Below are 18,247 nucleotides of genomic sequence, written 5' to 3' on the forward strand. Positions count from 1 at the left end.
TCCTTTAAATTTCGAGAGTAAATATACTACAATACCTAACTAGTAACTACCAATGAAAGTGACGTCCAATTCAATACTGCAATGTTTAAAATCCGCAAGTGTAATTTCTATTAGCCCATTCTTAAATAAATTAAAGTACTCATCTCTAACCGTGGTGAGTATTTCTGTTTTTGCTTTTATTATTATAATAATTAAGTGAAACCCCGGTAGTTGAGACCAATTTTCCGATTTTCTAACATGCTACAATTCGCCTTTGGATATATTTTGGTTAATAAAATTTAAAGCTCACTTTAATATAGACATTCGATATTAAAGTAAATTGTCACTCTGAATTATTGTGTGAATGAAATGTCAGTTCAGACTTACTATACAGCGGTTATAATTCATCAAATGGTCTGTGGCCTACGGAAAACTAAAGTCAAGAGCAGGACAGAGTACAAGAAGCTCCTATATAAATTTTACTCTACTAAACCATGTCTGCTATCTATTGTACAGTCTAATTAGACTAACAAACAGTCTATGTCAACTTATCCAATTCTTGCTGTTACTATGAGTTCCTTGCATCATGAATTGTTCAATTAATCAATTTCTGGAAAAGCTCTGGAAGATGGGCATTGGTGAGCTTGGTCCTGCTGTTGATTTCTCGCCTAGATTTCTTAACCTTTGGCTTGGGAGAGATGCCTTGAATTTGTGCTGCACTCCTCCTCTTTGCAGTGTTGGTAGCAGGCTTCATTCCATTCTTCTGAAGATCCTTCTCTATATCTATCATATCGCGGGGTAATTCGATATTACGGAAGAGCTGTTTAAGGTCATCATCCACCTTAATGGGCACTCTGGGGTCATTGGGGTACGCAATGTCTTCCTGTGAATCAAAATTCGATAGCAGCCAAATCTGCCTCACAGCTTTCAAAGCCTACACAAAGCAATATATTTCAGTAAGACCATAAAACCCAGCTTGTCCTTGTGTGTCAGCTTGAAAACCAACAGACAGTGAGCAGCAGAAAATGTTGAACCACATTAAAGCTAGCACATTAAATGGCAAGATTTCAAACTGAAAATTTTCCATTTTCAGTACTAGCCTCATTCCTATAATGGAACTTATTAAAGCGTGGCAAAATGTGGTGTTAATTTATTGGCCATAACACTTGATTTTCTTTCAAGGGTGCTATGAGTTGGTATCCATATCTTCAGGTTTGTCCTTTTCCATAGGCAGAGAATTTAAATGCGTGAGAAATGAGTAACCTATCTCTATGAACAGAAGCACCAGTGTGACTTCAAAATTAATGTCAAAAAGATATTCTTTTGAATACAATCAGACTAATTAAAGGCATTTTACCTGCATGTCTTCCATCACAGTTGGGTAAGAATCCTTTAGATCAATAACGGCAATGCCCTCTGGAAACTTACGTATCAGGTGAAGAAGCTGAATTTTGTCCTTAAGGTTATGCTTTGACTATAGACAGAAAGCATAACAGAAGTTGTTATTTTCAGCAGTAAACTAAGATCTGAATACAGAAAGGGTTAAAAGCATGAAAAGAAGTTACCTTGTAAGAGAAACATTGCCCATCATAATTTACTTTCGGGTTTTTCCTCAGATTGTCAAAAACATCTTTATTAGCCTTCATATCAACATAGCAAGCTTCATTTATTTGCTCTGGCGTCAAAGCCTGCCGGGTCTAAAATCAAACACAAACACCAAATCAACATTGTTTCAATTTTCAACTAATCAAGTACTGATGGTAGTGAATGTTCATTAGCAAGTCATCTATAAGTATCATGGTAAGTCGACTTATGGCATGCCCATAACTTAGGATGGACAACCTTTCCTTACCATCAAGTTAGCCAACAAGAAAACATGGCTTCAAGCTCAACTTAGCATACAATGCAAATGGAATGGCAATTTTGGAGAGGTACCTCATACAGGAGATGGATTACACGCTTCATCTGAGCACCGACAGGGGATTTGCGTATGCTGTTAATATGCTGAAGCCTCTCTGTATCATTGGAGAATTTGACAGCAGGGGCTGCTATGTTGCTCCTTCCATTGGCTGAGGCAGCAGCAAGTGCAGCTGCTGTTGGGGTTGAAGATGACTTTTGGGTTGCAGCAGGCTTGCTTGCTGCAATGCTCGATAGCGTTGATTCACACTTCTCCAGCTTCTCTTGCAACCCCATCTGGCATCCAAAACATCTCAAAAACATTTTAGACAACTTCCAACAGTTCTTTTCGAGTTGTCTTCTTTTGAGGAGAGGCCTTATTGTATATTGTGTATTATATAACATTCAATTCAACGGGTTTAAAATTCGAAATTCCAAACCGAAGAATCTTGAAAGTTTCACAAATCATAAAATTAATAAGAGTCCTTCCAAAACAAGTCGAGAGAATTCTTAAACAACTAAAAACTAATTAGTGAAAGGAAAATGAAAAACATCAGATTTATATGATAACAAAATATCCAAGTGAGAGGAAGAGAAATTGAGCTTGAATCTGCATAAACTGAAAATGGAGAGAGAAATTTGGAGGATGAACGGAGGGCGACAAGGAGAAATCAAAATGAATTACATTACATGGTTTATGGAATTAGGGTTGGAAGTAAAGCGTAGAAATTAAAAGGATTGCAGTTACATTCATATTATTTGTGTGGTTTAGGTTCATGGAAGCAAAAAGCGAAGCGAATTGAGAGAGAGAAAGGGAGGGAAGATGACCGAACCTTGAAGGATAGTTCTCACTGACTTTGCTGCAACTGCTTCTTCCTCAAGTCAAACTGTGTTTCGTACCAACCCCCAAAATGCAAAAGGATATATATATATATATATATATATATATATATATATATAATATATATCTATCGTAATATAGGGAAGCTTTTCACCTGTCCCACTATACTTTTTGGAATATGGATTTGGATTCTCTAAAGTTTGAATTTCACTTTAGAGAGTAAAGTGTGATCTCTCACCATTAATTTCATAGGTGGGACCAAAAATAAATATAAAAGAGAAACTATTCAAGAGTAGAAAATCACACTTTACTCTCTAAAGTAAAATTCAAACTTTAGAGGATCCAAATCCTTGGAATATCACTATTGTTTGTAACCAATCAGATTTAATATAAAAAAATACAAATGGTCTAGATTTAAGAAAAGAAAATTTTGTGGACATCCACAAAGAAACTATATGGTAAACATGCAACCGTTACATTCTTTGGACAGTTTAATTGATTTGAAAATGTCTTTTTTGTCCAAATTAGTTTCAAGTTAGTTTGAGTAGATGTATTTAAAATTGCATCATTAGGCGAGTTAGGCTTTGTAAGATTTCTATTCTTTTATAAAAAATGAACTTACATATTTGCTTAATAAAAGAAAGTTGCTTAATAGAAAATAATACTTTTTTTTTTGGTGACATAGAAAATAATACTTTACTAGTAAGGTAAGTTTATTAATTTGTTTTATTGAAAAAAAATGATATATTAACTGGAACTGTCACTAAATATATTTTTAATTTAATTAATTGAATGTAAAATAAGTTTAAAATATATATATTCTAAATGACTAGAATAATAAATAGGACAATTTTAAGACTAGCATAAGCTAAATTTAATTGTTCAAATAAATACCACTATAATAGTATTAATAAAAAATTGTACAAAAATAATATTACTTATATTTTAATTTTATCAACTAAACTCATTTCAAAGTATAAGTATTAAATTTAATGTGCTAAATTTTTAACGATAAAATAGAATTTCACAATAAATTAATTTTATCTGATATTTATTAATTAAAGAAATAAATTTAGTAAAATCTTTTTCAATAAATTAATTAATGATAAATCTTACGAAAAAAGATAATTTCATCATTCTTATTAACTAAATTACGATATAGAATAGTTTCATGAGCAGGACATATCAAGAATAACTTAGAAATTGACAATAGATAAATAATAAAGGTTGATAAAAAAAATAAATAATAAATTTTGTGCATTATTAATAGTATTTGTGAAAAATATTTATTAAAAAAATAAAATATTAAGTCATTAATTAACATCTTTAAGTGAAAGATATATGGGGACTTAATTTGGTAAAAAAGTTTACGATTTTGGCCTCTAAGGCAGAAACTGAAAATTTATTTTATTTTTGGTATTTTTTCGCTACAAAATGGTCTCAAACGTTTATCTTAATTTTAAAATCATCATTTTTACCAAAACTTTCATTTTTATTACTAAATTACCCTTAATTAAAAAAATATAAAAAAAACAGGTTAAAGGTTAGGAACAGGGGAAGAGTTAATCATGCTCGGGAGGTGGGTTTTTAATAGAATAAGAGGGAAGAGGGAATGTGGAAAAGAAAAGGGGAAGGGAATCCGCTGCCGCTGTTCCTCGCCATCGCCGCAGCTCTTTGTCGTTCGGTCGCTAGATCTCATCTGCTTCTCGTCGTTCGGTCCTCGCCGCTGCTCCTCGACGTCGACGCCAGTAGATTCGTTCGGTTCTACTTTTTAAAAAGTGTATCATTTATGTTTGCTAAATTAAATTAAAAATTATTTTTAATAAACATAAACAAAAACAATTATGTTAGGCAAAATTGCTTTTAAAATTTAAAAATACTATAAAAGACATAAATTTAAACGGTAAATTCAAACACAAAATGAAGAGTTTGTACTTTTAGAAAGCACAAACACCTCTTCAAAAAACTTTACTAAACCAAACTGTATTTAAATTAAAAAAAAAAACTAAAATTATAGACTCACAAATTTTGTAAAGTCATAATGAATTAATTTTTTTGTATATAAAAAACTATTTTAATAAATAAATTTAAAATTAATAATAAATCTATTTTTGTTAAGTTTTATTAACTAATTGCTTATACTTGTAAGTTAATGATAATTACTTATGCTACTTATAATTGATTAAATGAAAAATTTTAGAATCATAATTATCCTAAATTAATATTCTTTTGTTTGACTCTTTTCTCCTATTTTATTTTTTGATAAAATTTAGTTTAATATTTTAAAAAATAATGACAATTCTTATCAAAAAATAAATGAGCACATATGAACTTTTTTGTTGTGATTTTTTAGAATCTATTTAGAATAATCATCTTTTAATTTAGATTTTAATAAGTATTGTTGTTAATATTTTTTTCATACCCTATGCTGATAATTAAGAAAAGTAAACGAAGAGAAAAGATCTTAATATTAGTAAATTAAAGATGGACGAAAAAAATATTAAATAGAAAAATATATCAACTTTATTATTAAGATGTATGTGTAATATTTTTTATTTATATTATGTGTTAGTTTTTCAAGATAACAATATTTAATTTCACCTTTAATATATTATAAATAAGTAGATAAACAAAAGCAAAGAAATAGAAAATTTGAAAAGAATGAAAAAAAATCATTTTTAATTATAGAGATCTATTTAATTTTTTATCACCATTTTTTTTCTATTTATCTTTTTTTTTCTTATTTAAAATAATATAGTAAAAAGACAAATTTCAATAATATATTATAAAAATATTTTTAAATCGATATGTTTATACTATATTTAAATACTATTATATAAGAAAGAAGTCATTATATGCAAGGCAAATATGATTGTCTTTTTAGTTCATCTATACTTATTAAAGAGAAATAATATTAATATTAAATACATTGAATAACCTAAAGAAAAAAAATAATGCTATACATCTAAGTATTTTTGTTAACCAAGTATAGCTAAATTAGTTTAACATCACAAAAATCAGTTATAACTAGTATTATTCCAAATCTTATTATTTAACTTGGTTTGACTTGATTCATAAAAAAATTTGAATGTGTATAATTACTCAAAAAATATTCTATTTGGATTAGAATTTTTTTGTGAAAAAACACTTTTTAAAATAATAAAGTATTTTTATTAAATTTTAAACATATTTGATACATTTGAAAGAAAAATTTTTACCAAAAAATATTATTTGATTGTTCTAAAAACCAATAATATTTTGATTTTAAAAAAATAAAAGTAAAATAAGTTTTAATTATTTTTTTACTAGGCATATCATTTATCAAAATTAATAATTACAATTTATACCTTTAAAAATAAAAAAATAAATTACTCAAATTGAATAATTTTATTTGAACAATGAAAAAGTAAATTATAACAACATAATGTTATCATATTTGCAAATATTAAATTTAAGTCTTTATTAATTTAATAATTTGTCATGTATCATGTATAAAATAAGATTAAAATTTATTATTTTAAATTTTTTCAATTAAAATCAATGTGTCAATTATATAAATTATAATTTTTTAAATTAAGAAATAATATATAAAATAAATACATAATTATTTAATCAATATACAATAACATGATATATATAATTTTTGGAATATAAAAAAGTATTGTTTCTTTTAATAAATTTTTTATTTTTATACATTTAGCTCAAATTAATGCAACTAATTTTATTTTTAAACATCTTGTAAACAAAATTTTTTTTTTATATATGAGATTTCACAAATAATATAACTCATAATAAATAAAGAAATAAAATTTCTACACATGGCTTCTCTGTACAGCAGTGCAAATTTCTTTAAGGTTGTTTTTGTCTTTTTAGTTTTTATTTTATGATTAAAGGGCTATTTTCGTCTTTTTATGAATAACTATAAGACAAAAATTCAACCTGCAACTTAATCGTACATGGGACATTGGAGTTCCAATAAAGTAGGTGGAACACCTGAAAACTTTCATATCTTAAAATCTAGCATTTGATTGCTGATGTGGCAATTTTTTATTTATTTTTGGATTTTTTATTCAATCCTTATTTCAATGTTCAAAATCTTAATTTTAACTGTTAGTTTCTTTTCGTATGTTTTTGTTTTGAGTAAAAGATAAATAGATCTTTAATTTTTTTAAATGCAGATATTTTAATATTTTATAATTAAAAAATATATTTAAATTTTTCACTTTATAAAGTGTGTGACAATTATACTCTTCTGTGGAATTGGAGTGCAAAATGATAATAGAAAATGTTAACTTGAAGGGGTGAAGATTGAGGTGTCCGTTTTGATTGATAATGTGAATAGTGAACAAATTATTAATGGATAAATTGATCCTTATGCTTCAAAACGACGTCGTTATCATCACTGAGTTCTATTTGATCGAAATGCATCGACGAAGTCATGGCCATTGACGGTGCAATCGTCCATAACGAGTGAAGGGGGTTCTTCATGCACAAGACCTGGAGGAGATTCTTCATGCACCGTGCCAGGAGGATATGAGAGAGATGGGATTGCGCCAAAGTGCTTCTATGGCCTATATGTCATTCTGTACAAGTCAAGAACAAGTTTTTCGGGTGTTCATTCTTTAAGGTAAGTTACTATTTTTTCAATAGTTGGATGAAACTGTAATGTGTCTAATTGGATGATTCTTTGAAAATTTGCTCCAAGATAAACAACGGTACTGCAGGTACTTTGTCTGACTTGATGAACACCTGAAAAAAATTAGGAGCATAGAGACTCAACCATTGGGTGCTGTGGATGATGTTGAGGGAATAGACGTTGAAGAACAACTATTTCAAAGGCGAGAATTGGAAAAAAAATAGAAGAATTGGAGAGGAAATTGTTACGTATTGAAAAGAAAAAATGCATGAATTTGTGGCCTATTACTGTGATTAGTGTAGTTGTTGTTATTCTTGCTGTATATTTCTTAAAGGGCTGAAGATGATTAATGTACCTGGTGATGTGGCTGATTTTTTCCTATATGGAAAAAAGAAACGTGAAGGAGCAATGGAAAGAAATTCCACTGCTATGGTGTCAGAGTAAAACGTAAGTTACGTTTTACAAATTTCAATAGTTTATTTTTTTTATTTGTTTAAACTAACAAAACGTAGGCTCCGTTTTAAAAATTTAAGGTTTTTAAATATTTTTTAATTTCTTTTTGGCCCAAACGCATCCTGCGTTTTATGGATGGGCAAAAAAAAAAATTTTTTCGAAACAACAAACGCAGCCTGCGTTTTTTGGGCTGTCAGAATTTATTTTTGAAGGGAGCAAAATGCAACCTGTGTTTTTGCAGGTGTCAGAAACTTTTTTTTGGAAAACATAAAACGCAGGTTGTGTTTTTTTGCGAAAAAAATATTTTAATCCAGATTGTTGCCTATATATACGATCCGGAGTTCATTTGGAGTCCCTCACTTCACTTCTTCTCCTATTCCTCTCTCTTCCGTATGTGTTAGAGTTGTGAGGTTTTTTTGACAGTTTTCTGTGTCAAAAAAGTCGAGTTAGGTAAGGTTGAAATTATAGAATGTGTCGCAAATTTGCGAGTATATTATAATGGAGAGATTATACCCAACATATACGAATGAGTGACTTTTGTTTGTGAATATCCATTTTCATTTGCTATTCCATGCACCATAAATTTTGTAGAGTTGCAAAACGGTCTTTGTGATAACATACAAAGTCACATTTCGAAAAGGGTGAGCAGTATTTTATACAGGAATCCTGGACAAGTATTTGGTGAGCTGATACAGTTTCAAATAATGTCCATCACTGACGACGCAAGTATGCAGCAGATGTTCTATATTTATCAACAAACCCGATTTCACGTGCCGATGATAGAGTTGTACGTGGAGTTCGAACAACAGTCGGGGCTGGACGCGGTTGGCGAGGTCAATATTGATGAGCTCGGGGATATAGATTGGGAAGAAGATAACAACGACAGTGAAGAGGACTTCGAAGCCAACTACGAATTTGACAACAAAAATGATGACGGAGACTTGGCAGGCAATCCGGCGGTACAAAATGAAGCGGAGGCGATTGTAAATCAACACCCCTTTGGTGTTTCGTCTTTTATGCGGACTCTAGATCTCGAAGCCATGCATGCCCCGGAATTTCTTGAGTATGCGAATATCGGTATGTTATGATTATTCATTCAATTTATCACTAGTGTGCATTTTATTTGCCTTGTCTAACGAATGGTGGTGCGCATGTCGTAGGTGAAGGCAACGCTGCGGCGGAAGATGGCGAGTTTAGTGTCGGAATAGAATTTGCTTCAAGAGAGTCAGTGATATCTGCAATCAAAAACTACCATATCTCTAGAGGAGTTGATTACACTATGTATGAGTCTGACCGCAGACATTCTGTGCGAAATGCAAGGGGTATGGTGCAGGGTGCGATTGGCTTATCCGAGTTAGCTTGATTAGAAAGAAAGCATGTTGGGAGATCAGAAGATACAATGGCAAGCACACGTGCACCATGGGCAAGATTTCACAAGATCATGCGAAGTTGGACTCAGACACAATTGCAAATGCCATTAGGCCGTTGGTCGAAGCAGACCCCTCGATAAAGGTGAAATCTGTTATTGCAGAAGTTCAATCTAGGTTCAACTACACTGTGAGTTACCGCAAGGCTTGGTTGGCAAAGCAGAAAGCTGTCGCAATGGTTTTCGGTGATTGGGAAGTTTCTTACCAGACTCTGCCAGTATGGTTGAAAGCAATGACTGTGAAGATGCCGAGGTCTCGTGTTCAAATAAAAACGCTCCCTGTTTACCGTGAGAGTGAGGAAGTTCAAGGTGTAAGAGTTCTGCACCACGTTTTTTGGAGCTACTATCCGTGTATTGTAGCATTCAGACACTGCAAGCCGCTGGTGCAGGTTGATGGCACGCACCTGTACGGAAAATATAAAGGTGCACTTCTGGTTGCAGTTGTACAAGATGGGAACCAAAACATTGTGCCTATTGCATTTGCGACAGTCGAGGGCGAGACGGCAGACGCATGGGAGTTTTTCCTAACCAATTTGCGGAGATATGTTGTCACCGTCGATGGTGTGGGTATTATTTCTGACCGCCATACCTCCATCGACGCTGCAATAGCTCGCACCAATGGTGCATGGTCACCACCAAGAGCGTGGCACATGTACTGCATCAGGCACATCGGGTCCAACTTCTTAAGGAGGTTCAAAGCTCCATATTTGCATAAACTCGTGGTGAACACAGGTATTTCAACTCGCTGTTATGGTTCTATTCATAGTAAATTTGTGGCATCTGCTAGTGAATAAATGGTTTGTTCAACAGGCTATTCTAGGACGGAACAGGAGTACAACAAAAACTATCAAAGACTTAAAGAGCGGGGTGAGGCATATACTCAATGGTGCGATGACATCAGTGTTGAGAGATGGGTGTTGGCATTCGGTGGTCATCGTTGGGGACATATGACGACAAACTTGGTAGAGTGCATAAATTCTGTCATAAAGGGTGCACGCAACCTTCCTGTGACTACCATTGTTCGGTCCACTTTCTATCGGCTGAATGAATTGTTCACTCGGAAGAGTACTGAGGCTCATGAGCGTCGCCGCAACGGATTCACGTATTCAGAATTTGCAACGAAGAGAGTTGAAGAAAGCTTTCGACGTGTAGGGAACATTGTGGTCAACGGGTTCGTCAGGCGCAACGAGATATTTGAGGTTCACGAAATGAAAGATGGTACCATTTACACTGTTAACCTTGCGCAACGACACTACGACTGTAGTCATTTCCAGGTCGAGCGACTTTCATGTCGCCACGTGCTTGCATGTTGCGCCAACCAGCGTCTTGATTGGCAGGTATACACGTACACGACGTGTACAAGATGTCTGAGATTTGCAAGGTACCATTTATTTTTAATAAATTATTTAAAAATAACAACAAACTTTTAATTTATTTTTATAATTTATTAGACAGTACGACTAGTATGATAAAAATTAATAATAAATAATTAAATAATAATAATAATTATTAAAAATAATAAAAAATTTATTACACATTCATTTTTATTATTAGAAAATAATAATAATAATAATAATAATAATAATAATAATAATAATAATAATAATAATAATAATAATAATAATAATAACAATATCATTAACAATAACAACATTAATAATAATAGCAATAACAGTAATCATAATAATAATAATAATAATAATAACAATAACAATAATAATAATAATATTAAAATTAACAATAACACTATCAAAATAAAAAAATATATTTACCCATTGAAGATGATCAAGATATTCAATAATGTGTTCTTCCAGTTTGATAAAATTATGAACTATTTTTTATTCCTTTACTGTATACATTTTCTTCTTCTCCCACACTTCTTCACTTTTACTTCTTCAGTTTTTCCTTTTACTCTGGTTTCACTCTCGTTTCACTCCCGTTATTCCTATCTGCGTTTGGTCTTCGCTTATATAAACAAATTTACCACCCAAAATGATGCGTGTCACACATGCAGCTAAGGTGGCTGCCAAATGCAACCTCCGATTTGCTCTGGCAGGTTGACAAACACAACCTACGTTTTGCCTTCTCCAAAGCTGGTCAAAAGTGAAGCAGTTTGCATGCAGGGGACACAGGGCCACGTTTCGTCCTTTGGTTGCCTAGGCCTACCAAACGCAGGATGCGTTTTGCAGCTTGCTCCTCTTTCTTGTTTTTCGTCCCAGCCAAAACGCAAGTTACGTTTTGTGCTCTCTGAAAAATGTCAGCTCCACATTTATGCATAACACACCATGTATCCATTTTTTACCAATTCACCATTTTCTAATCCATTTATAAATTAATTTCTGTGGTGATGTTGTAATGAAAATTACCACTGCTGGTTGTGTAATGTGAAGTCTATTTTGGACTAACTCCAATTTTCTTTGAAATTAGAATAACTAAACAATATTGCAAGTCAAGTATTATATAAGATAGTAATTCTAAATAGATTATAACCAAACATTACATAACAGCATAAGTTCGCCACAAAATAACAAAAAATCTAGTTGGCATGTAAACAAGTTTGCCAAACTATGATTGCTAGAAAGCATTGTTCAATTGGTGCTATTAACTAGGACAAAAAAACAGAATTCATGCAGTTGTATTCAGTTCTTCTAATGCTTGGATCTAGGATTAGAGACAAACTTAAAAATCTTTGTGGTGCCACTATTAGCTACTTTCAAGGTCTCCTTTGATGGTACCCTACTGGTGCTGGTGCTTTGAGTTTGGAGTGGATTTGGTGAATTTGGTGGTGGATTTATACTTGTTGGGGCCTGACAATTGCTTGCTTGGGTCTGAATTTAGAGGCAGCAGCTCGGTGTTTGGGTTAGCCCATTCTTGGCAGCTGGGATGGAGGCCTAAGTGGAGTTTGGACTAGAGCAGATGGTCTTGTTGCTATAGCTACTTGAGGATAGATTGGTGCTGCTATTGGTGCAATCCCTGATACTGCTGCCTGCATTGTTGTGTTAGTTGGTAGACTTAGAGTATTCTGGCTAATGACATTATTCTGCAATAATAACCAAAATACTCAGAGATTCAAATTATGGTTCAAGAAGTATATTATTGGCATTAAAAGTGTATTGTTTAGGGTGGTCTTACAGCAGATTGTTCTTGCACAGTACTAGTTTTAGCAATTTTTTCACCCTGCGATTGGTTTAGATCCTATGTAACAAAGATCTAGCAAAGTAACAAAATGGACAAATTAGTCCCTAAGAAAGATAAAAAATGACATTATAACCACTGACTAATTTTAAAATTTACAAAAGTATCCTTACGAGTATATATGTACAACCTAATGCTCAAACAATACTTGCTTACCTCTGGTTGAGGTGCTGACTGTGAAAGGGGAAGCAGAACCAAGGCTTGTGAGTCATCAATAGACTTCTTAGGTTTTTTCTTTTTTGGTTTTCAGTTGGAGTTGCTTGGTGCTCCTTTGCAATTCTTATAGTTGTGCCCTTTCTCATTGCACTTGCTACACGTAAATTGAAAACTTCTCTTTAGCTTGTCCCCCTGAATATGAGCCTTAGAGGGTCCTTGTTGCGGTTGTGCACCTTTGGCCTCCCAATAGGTCGCTTGATGGGTGGTGGAGCAGGCCTAAACTGGTCAATGAAAATCCAGAATTTCTCACTAGGAACCAATTTTATGCAATGTCTTATGAATGTGTTCCATACACAGCCAGGGATGCACAAAATCCTGTGGCTGATCATGCCTCTTTCTTATTGCAGCAATAACATCTATGCATGGCATGCCTAATACAAAACAATTCACATTTGACCCAGCATTATATCAAGACAAATCAAAAGAAAATCTTACAAATTAAACCATTTACCAGTCAATTGCCATATGTTGCATAAACATGTGTGTTTGATGAGATCTACATCCACTTTGGTCTTCTTTCTGCTAACTTCAAATCTTTTTCTTTCATTGTCTTCCACCCACTCAGCAATCTACCTGTTGCTAGGTTTTATCCGCCTCTGTAACCTTTTTTCCTGGACTGGTGCAAGCTTTCTAGTATAGTGCTCTAACAACCTAATGTGCTTGGTCATTCTCCTCATTAATAGCACCTAATTTTTTCACACATTGTCAACAATGGCTTGCATCTATACCTCACTACTTTTGCATTAAACACCTCGCACATGTTATTTGTAAGGCTATCCACCTTGGGTCTGTGGCTGAAAAAAGCTTTAACCCAAGTGGCTGAGTCAAACTTCATCAAATATTCCCATGCCACCTTATTAACCCCTTTCGGCTTCTCTATGGTCTCTTTGAACTCTGGTTCTATTGTGCGTAGCATACTCCCAAACTATGTCTCTAATGTGCATGTCTTTGAATTGATTAATGAAATTCTTCCACATGTGCATGACACAGTTGTGATGATGTGCTCTTGGCATGACCTCCTTTAATGCTGGTAGAAGGCCCTACAAACATATGAGATTGCAAAGACATATTATTGACACAACAGTCCAGAATCATGCAATATTCTAACCAATGCATACTAGACTAATCTACCCAAAATAAACAGTGTAAAAGTCTGACCTTTTGCTGGTCGAACATAAAGTTCTAACCAAATTGACTGGCATTACCCAAATCTTCCTGAAGCAGTGTGAGGAACCATTTTTATGATTCCTTGGTCTCTGATCTTGCAACACCATATGCCACTACATATAATTGATTGTTCGCATCTTGTGTCACTACTAAAAGTAGTTGGCCTCCATGGTATATTTTAAGAAAAGCTCCATCTAGATGGATGAAAGGCCTACATCCACTCTTAACTTACTTACAGCCCTCAAAGAAGATATAAATTTTGTCAAAAATAGGAAGGAATTGTGGGATAAGCTTCACATCTACTCTTACTGTCGGCCTGGGATTACTCTTAATTATCTCCATGCTATAGTCCCTGAGCTTCCCATACTGATCTTTTTCATTTCCCATAATCCTCTCTTTGGTCTCTTTCATTACCCTATAAACCATCTTCAAATGCACCACCAAGTTAAATTCTTCTCTAAGGAAGTCAATTGCCTCATTAGTTGTCATATGAGATTGAGTTGCCATTCTCATCTCCACTTTCTTACTGATCCAATGTTGATCAGTAGCATTACTACCTAAATCTCTTGCACATGTATACTCTGGCTTGTAAGTTTTTACTTGAAAGCATAACGGTGTCTTGTTGTAGCATAATAGGTCCGTGCGTACGCACAAGAGGCAAAAAGAGGGAGACGCGTGCGAGCGCTCCGAACAGGGGCTATACAAAGGGGTGTGTACGCACAGGTGCAGAAATTAGGGTGGGGTGTGTACGCACAGGTGTGTGCGCACAGGTGCAGAAATTAGGGTGGGGTGTGTACGCACAGGTGTGTGCGCACGCACATGCTCTGTTTTTTCCAAAAAAAAATTAGAGCTCTAAGGCACCAAACTTGAGCTCAACAAAAAGGTTCCAACCCCAAAACATCCAACATTGCACAACCACGTTATCCAAACTAAAATTTAACCTAACTAAGCTTGAAATTAAACTAAGCATAAGCTATGTACAAGAAACAAAATGCAACAAATTAAAACTATATACAAAGAGAGGGTTAGAAAGGTGTTACCATGGTGGGGTGTCTCCCACCTAGCACTTTCATTTATTATCTTTAAGTTAGACAATTGGGAGATCCCTTGCTATGGTGGCTTGTGCTTGACTTCCCCACCAATGCTTAAATTTCCAATGTCCTCCGGGATCCCTATCCTAACCATTAACAAAAACAAAAGACAACCAAAAATCAAGCTATTTACATATTAACATATTTACAATAGCCAATAAATAGCACACATTGTAACTCCCCGGCAACGGCGCCAAAAATTTGATGATGAGAGAATTTATGCCAATTTGGAATTTAGATAAAATAGAATTTCTTCCGTTACAAGTATAGTCCGAACCAACAATAGATCCTCTCAATCAAATTTTAGTTCAAAGGATATCACAATCAATACAAAATATAAATCGGGACTTCTAAATCCTGGGTCGTCTCCCCTAGGAGTTGCAAATGAAATGCTCAATTATTATAAACTGGGAATTCTAAGTGTGTATAAGGATGCATATGGTCAAGTGAGCTTAATATTTGAATCTTGATTTGCCTAAGCTCTCACTAACATATATAACAACCTATACAACTCAAAGCAAACTTAACTACCCATTCCTCACTTTTCTTACACACTCATGCATTCTCTTTTTAATCACAACTCATATGCATTGTTATTATTAATTTACTTTGGGGCGTTTTGTCCTCTTTTTATTATTTTCTTTATCTCTTTTTTTTTCAAACTAAAATATATACACAAAAGAGATAATTATGCCAATTCAGAAAATAGAATTTCTTCCGTTGCAAGTATAGTCCGAACCGACAATGGATCCTCTCAATCAAATTTTAAATTCAAAAGATGTCACAATTCAAAACAAATATAAACTGGGAGTTTTAATTCCCGGGTCGTCTTCCCTAGGAGTTGCAAATGAAGTGCTTAATTATTGGCTATGGGGAAATGGGGTTTGATGGCGAGAGAAGCAAGTAATGTAAAGAGCAAAAGAGTAAATAAACATGTAAGGAATTAAATGAGAGCAATTAAATTCAAAGGAAATTAATCAAAGAAAAGAGAAATTCAAATTCTAAGAAACCTCTTGGCATGGATTGAGAGCTAAGGTTACCTATCCTAGTCATTGACCACAAACATATGATGATTATGAAGAGTTAATCCTACTTAGTCAACCCTACATCGAGGATAAGTCAAATAGGCATAATTGATTTCAATCCACAAGTCCTAGTCAACTCTATTAATGGAAGACTTAGAGTTAATGGAAACCAAATCAACTAACTACTCTAATATATCAATCAAGAATGGACATCAATGACTCAAGGGTCACCAAAGTCCTCAATTCCAAGCCAAGAGTGAAGAAAAACTAGGTAAATACTAAGCCAAGCATTTTATCAAACACTTGGTGTGCATGAAAATAAAATAATATTAAATTGTATTAAAAATAAAATCTAACTACCAAAAGCAAGAAAATAATAACAATAACTCAAACAAGCATTAAATGAACATAAAACATAAATTGCATTAAATGGAAATTAAGATTTACAAGAGTGTTCATAAAATAAAAAGGGACATAAATGAGAAACTAAGTAGAAGAACTAAGAGAACTAAGACAATAAAGCATGAAAACATAAATGAAACTACATTAGAACAAGAATTAAAAGCTGAAATTAAAGGAAAATTAACTAAGAAAACCTAAATTCTAGAGAGAGGGGGGAGATTCTCTCTCTAAAAAACTAAGACAAAAATATAGAAAAATCTAAACCTAATTCCCCCCTCCCTCCTTCATTCCTTTTCATTTTGGCTTGAAATAGTTTCAGAAATGAGTTGGACTGGGTTTTGGAGGCCCAGAATTCGCCCCCAGTGATTTGCAATTAATGAGCTCACGTGACACGGGTCACGCGTACGCGTCACCTGGCGAAATTCATCCTCACGCGTACGCGTCGCCAAGCTCGCACTTGTGCGTGCGCACGCATCACTGTGCGCACGCACGGATGCTGAATCTTCCAAACTTCATTTCTTCATGGTTTCTTCTCTTTAGCATGCTCTTTTTCTCACTTCTTCAACCCATACTTGCCTTGGAAACTTGAAATCACTTAACAAATACATTAAGGCAACGAATGGGATTAAAGTGAATAAAATTTAGCAATTAAAAGGCCTAAAAAGCATGTTTTTACTTTCAAGTATAATTTAGGAAGAAATCATGAAACTATGCTATTTCAATGGATAAGTACAAGAAAAGTTGATGAAATCCACCCAAATAGAGCAAATAAATATCATGAAATGTGGATTCATCAGTCAGCCATGAACAGTCTTCACCCTTGCAGCCAACTCTCACCCTTTCCTTATCATTTTTTATCCAGACAAATTTCCTCCCTTCATATATGAACATATCCCTTACTAGTTCTTTGAACCGACCAATGGTTGCAAACTTGGTTCCAATCTCAAATCTACCCACTCTAAACCCATACTCATAATTTAATACTGGAAATTCATGTTTGTGTCCCTCATCTTCTGAAGACACTGGTGTGTGAAGATCCTCTGATTTATACTCATAAATAGGATCATCATCATCTGAATCCTCCTCATTCACATAAAGGCCGATTGGAGGCCTATCATTGGGCTGCACAGTAGGCACAGCTCCTTCAGAATGTACAGTAGGCCTAGTACTTTTGGGCTTTACAGTAGGCCCAGTTTCTTTGGGCTTTACAATAGGCCCAATTCTTTTGGACTTCACAATAGGCCTAGTTTTTTTGACATCACTCCACTTGCACTCCTTGGTCCAGCTCCTTTTTTACTTCCACCTGAGTCTGCCCCTTTTACTTGCTTCACATTGAGCTTTTTTTTTTTGGCAGAACCTTCTCCTTTCCTTTCAAAATTCTTTTTCTCTTCATCCCATCATCTTTCTCATCAAAGCTAGAATAATCCTCATCTAAAACAGTTTTAGAGACATCCAGAAGAAGTTTATACAGTTCGTCCTCTCCACTTTTGTACGCATCATCTTCTGTTGATAATGATGACTGAAGTTCCCTCATGATGCTATATCAAAGCGATCATCAAATTCTTCCGTTCCCTTTTCTGCAGCAGCATCTTCTTTCCTTGCATTATCCACTATCTCTGGCTCATCAACGGGGTGGTCGAAGTATATGTAAAAATCATCAGTAGTTGAATTCCTCAGCTTGTTCTCTCGAAGTTCATTGATTCCTGCATTCCCTCTCAAAATGTGTAGTCCAGACTCAATATCACTGCTTGTTGGGTCATACCAATAAACTGCCCTATAGGATACATAGCCCAGACCCTTGAACAATGTTACCAAGTCCCCAAAATTCACGAAGTCTAAGTCCATCTTCGAAAATTTTTCAACTTTTCCATCAACATACACAAGAATTCTACTGGGTGTTCTACTAAAATGGCCTCCGTG

The 18,247-nt window shown here is 34.0% G+C and overlaps 2 protein-coding genes across 2 annotated transcripts; one reads left to right on the forward strand and one right to left on the reverse strand.

Annotated features, from left to right (window-relative positions):
- Positions 1-309: 309 nt before the first annotated feature.
- LOC107630819 (uncharacterized) lies at positions 310-2,802 on the reverse strand. The gene is made up of 5 exons (XM_016334066.2): positions 2,709-2,802; positions 1,915-2,172; positions 1,545-1,676; positions 1,337-1,453; positions 310-913 (listed from the first exon to the last, which is right to left on the reverse strand). The coding sequence occupies exons 2-5, from the start codon at positions 2,170-2,172 to the stop codon at positions 575-577; spliced, it is 846 nt and encodes a 281-aa protein (XP_016189552.1). The 5' UTR covers positions 2,709-2,802; the 3' UTR covers positions 310-574.
- A 6,662-nt stretch (positions 2,803-9,464) lies between these two features.
- On the forward strand, positions 9,465-11,338 carry LOC107633495 (uncharacterized). Its single transcript, XM_016337114.2, has 3 exons — positions 9,465-9,963; positions 10,042-10,568; positions 11,246-11,338. Exons 1-3 carry the CDS (start codon positions 9,465-9,467, stop codon positions 11,336-11,338), a joined length of 1,119 nt encoding a protein of 372 aa, XP_016192600.2.
- Positions 11,339-18,247: the final 6,909 nt, after the last annotated feature.

This window comes from Arachis ipaensis, chromosome B3 (assembly GCF_059453495.1).
Source record: "Arachis ipaensis isolate K30076 ecotype BB chromosome B3, ASM5945349v1, whole genome shotgun sequence".
In the NCBI taxonomy this organism is placed as follows: Eukaryota; Viridiplantae; Streptophyta; class Magnoliopsida; order Fabales; family Fabaceae; genus Arachis; species Arachis ipaensis.